Here is a 3909-nt window from a genome sequence, read left to right on the forward strand (position 1 = left end):
GGTCAAGCTGAAGCCACGAATAAGTCGATCGTCGACGAACTCAAGAAACGACTCGGTCGAAGGAAGGGAGCATGGGCAGACCACTTGGACGGTGTACTATGGTCATATCGCACAACCCCGCGGCGAAGCACAGGACAGTCCCCCTTCTCTCTCGCATATGGTCTCGAAGCACTTGCCCCGGCCGAAGCAGGAGTCCGGACACTTCGCTGTACTATGATGGTTGATAATCCCGAACTCAATGACAAAATTCTGATCGACCACAACGACCTTGCCGAGGAGTTGCGCGATAAAGCTTTAGTTCGAGTGCAACATTACCAAGACGCAACAGCTCGATACTATAATAAGACTGTTTGTCAGCGACGTTTCAACGAGGGCGATCTAGTTCTGAGAGAAGTTTTCGAGAACACCAAGGAAGTGAACGCCGGTAAGCTCGGCGCTCGATGGGAGGGTCCATACCTCATGTCTAGAGCGGTTCGTCCAGGAGTTTACGAACTCGTAACCATGGCCGGGGAACAGATCAAAAACTCGTGGAACGCAGCCCACTTGAAACGTTATTACAGCTAAGTCGCTGTTACGATCCTACCCAAGAGTTTTCGGGACTCCGAACTCCATTTATCTTTCTTTTGTAGTACGAACTACGGTTGGCTTGATCCCCACTTCGGGGTACGTAGGCAATTCCTTATCTTTTAAAGATGAAGCGAATGCAGCTAATATATTAATAAAGTTTTTTCCGGTTGAAAAACTTCTTCTTATTATTCGAATACATTCAGTTCGTCGGCAAGCTGATGTACGAAATATCGACCATGGATTTGATTTCTCTTACATGGTTTGATAATTCCAATTAAAATAAAGTTTTTCTAAATAACTCAATCCCCATTACATGCTTTGGAGCGATGACCAACACAAAAAAGAAAACAGAGAAAAGAGACGCAAAGGGGGAAAATCCCTTCAACGACTGAGTTCTCCTAAAAACAAAAAATAATAAATAAAAAAAAACGTCCGGAGCGGTCAGGGTTTCGCCATCACTGTTTGGGGCAGTCCAGTAGACGAAGTGGAGGCCGCGGACCTGACAGATCGTCTGCCAGCGGTTCCTCTACTGTTACCTTATCCAGTTCGCTTCGCCAGAACTGACGAGCTTGCCTTAGGGTCTCCAGTCTCTCCCTCGGAACTTCAACGCCTCTTGACACCAAGTCTTCCAGGAAGGTGCACGGGCCCTCGACCAGGTGCCTCTCACGGAAAACCGGACCAGCCGATTCCAGGAAATTGGCGTACCGCCTTAACCTTTCTACGGAAGCCCGGTAGGCCCAGATATCCACGGTGAACGGGTGCGCGGTATCTTCGAGGGGCTGACAGTCGTCCTCAAAAAGGACAGGCACCTCCATACTCGCCACCAGTTCTTGGCACGCCGCACGCGCGGCAAGCAGCCCGGTCATACGCCACTTCTCCAAGAAGAAGCCTTCGGCGATTATTTCGTTCAGGACCCGAATAGTCCCGTCCAAACGGTAAAGCCGACAGACTTCGGCCAGTCTACGACGTCTCGCCATAAGGTGAGCCCCCAGCCTATAGCGGCGAGCCCGATACCTTCGGAGTTCTTGACACACGAGGCTCCCTTCTACACCCGCCATATCAACAGGTGGGACAGGTGTGCGTACTCAGAAAGTCTCTACGCCCTCTTGGGCAGAGGAGTCATCCGACGATTCGGTTCGGTTGGAACCGCTCGACGAAGCGGCTAACCTTTCCAGAGCCCGTCTTAGCCACGCAGATCGAGTAGTCACCATCTCTTTCTCTCAATATTTTGGAAAGTTGTGGAAGTTAGAATGATCTCCCAAACTCTCAATCCTATTTATACAGGATTACGGGAAGTAACCGCCGCTGAATCCACCAATTAGAGTGCAGCGTGATTTTCGCGAGGTCCCGAGAATAATTCTCAAAGACCGCGCAGCGCATTTAATAAAGCACGTTCATTATTTCCAGAACGGAAAAAGGAAATTCCTTCAAAAACAAAAAAAAAAAAAAAAAAAAAAAAAAAACTATATACTCATACGTATACCTTAGCCCGACTGGGACTAAGTATCTATTAGTTCGTACCGAACTCACCCCTTGTTGACACCCTGGCCAGGTGATCAGCTGGTATAACTACCTACTATTTTTCGGGATAAGCCGGACCCAGAGTCGTTATTTCGCACCCGAACTTTCAATCATTGGGATAAGCCGGACCCAGAGCGTTTATTCCGCGCCCAATCTCTTAATTGTTGGGGTAAGCCGAACCCAGAGTATTTATTTCGCACTCAACCTTTGGTTCGGACGGTGTGGTAAGCCGAACCCAGAGAATAATTTCGCACTCCGGCCACCGAACTAAAGTAAAAAGAGATAAGCCGAGCCCAGTATCTCGCTCTCCGACCAAACACACTTCGTTCAAAATTCATAGACTGCTTCTGAGGCTCTAATCGATTTTGTCTACCGTCACTTAATAAAAATTGCCTAACGTAAGCCGGGAGACGTCTCGCTTCTGGCACATTTTTGAGAATAAAGTAGCAAAATAAATCTCTTATTATTACTGAAAAAGTTTTATTGAGATTTTACAACAAGCAAAGTTCAAGTTCGCCTGCTATATTGCAGTTGTATTTTATTATCAAACGAAACATCCTAATTCCGAACTGGTGCGCCATTTGCAGCAATCTCGCGAATGCTCGTCTTGAGTCGCTTCGGCATTGGCCATAGTAGTTGCAACCCAGTCTTTTCCCATTCCTCGGGACGAGTCTCCAATGCTCTGGCCTTCTGTTCGGATTCATCGAGCAGGTCAGTAGTTCTTTTCCTTTTCGCCTTGAGTAGGGCGATCTCGGACTCCAGAGTCCTCAGCCGTCGATCGATCCTGCCTTTCTTCATATGAAAGTACTGAAGATCTTGAGTCAGCTCTTGGTGCGTACCCTCAATCTGCAAACGCAAAATCAACAACGGGTTAGTACGAAGAAGACAAATTTCGATCGCTCAGAAGGAAAGCAAAAAGGAAAAGAGGGTAGTGGCTACCTGACGGAAAAAGGCGTCGGCCTCGGCAAGTTCAGCACCGGTTGCACGCCGGTTAATGTAGAACGGCTTAACGTTGCCGGGAATGAAGTCACCAATCAGGACAGGATCCATTTGCGTCGATCTCCGATCTGATTCCCTTCGGCATTCGTCGCAGTACGCAACAAGACATGGCGGCAAAGCAGCTATCTTGTCGAACCCATTCTTAATCCAATCCTTTGGGTGAGATTCCAGCATCTCGAGTTTGAGTAGCAGATCTCACTGTACTTGTTCTGACGCGGCAAGACGATCGCGATATTCCGTATGGCGATCTTCCACCTCATGAAGAAATTCTTCCAGTTCGCGCCTTTCTTCCGGTTTGACGTGGAACATCAACATCCAGGGAGCTCGGATGTTCGGGTAGTACGCCATCCCCCTTTCGATAGCTTCGGCATTCGAGAACGTCGGCACATCATTGCCAACTAGTGGGGATTCCACGCTGCTAACCGAGCTTGACATTGTCTTGATTGAGAGTTCTTCTTGGGATGTTTAATCCGTAGGCAGCGCCGGATAGATTTATACGAGTATTGGGAGGAAAATCCCCTTTTCAAAATTGGCAACTTTCCGTGCAAAATGGTAAGAATGCAAATTTACTGAATTTATCAGTTTTTCCTTTTATGATAAAAAGAAAAATTTCGGCAATTAAGTCCCTAAAGAGAAAATGGGCCGAACAAGTCGGCAATGTTTTACAAGGGTACTCAAACCCGTAGGATTAACAACAAAAGAAAAAGAAGAGAAGGAAATGAAAATACAGCTAAGTATCATAAGCACCGGTCAAATCGGCCTGAAAGCTATCGGCATTGGAACCGTGCGGATGTTGGGCGGAGTCTGGAGCCGTCGTTCCGG

General features: G+C 47.6%; 1 protein-coding gene across 1 annotated transcript in view; it reads left to right on the forward strand.

Moving 5' to 3' along the window:
• Window positions 1–564, forward strand: part of LOC104768192 — a 3870-nt gene extending 3306 nt beyond the window's left edge. Inside the window, exon 2 of the mRNA XM_010492118.1 lies at window positions 8–564. Coding sequence (XP_010490420.1) covers window positions 8–564 — 557 coding nt within the window. The remainder of the gene's footprint in view (window positions 1–7) is intronic.

This window comes from Camelina sativa, chromosome 19 (assembly GCF_000633955.1).
Source record: "Camelina sativa cultivar DH55 chromosome 19, Cs, whole genome shotgun sequence".
NCBI classification, from domain to species: Eukaryota; Viridiplantae; Streptophyta; class Magnoliopsida; order Brassicales; family Brassicaceae; genus Camelina; species Camelina sativa.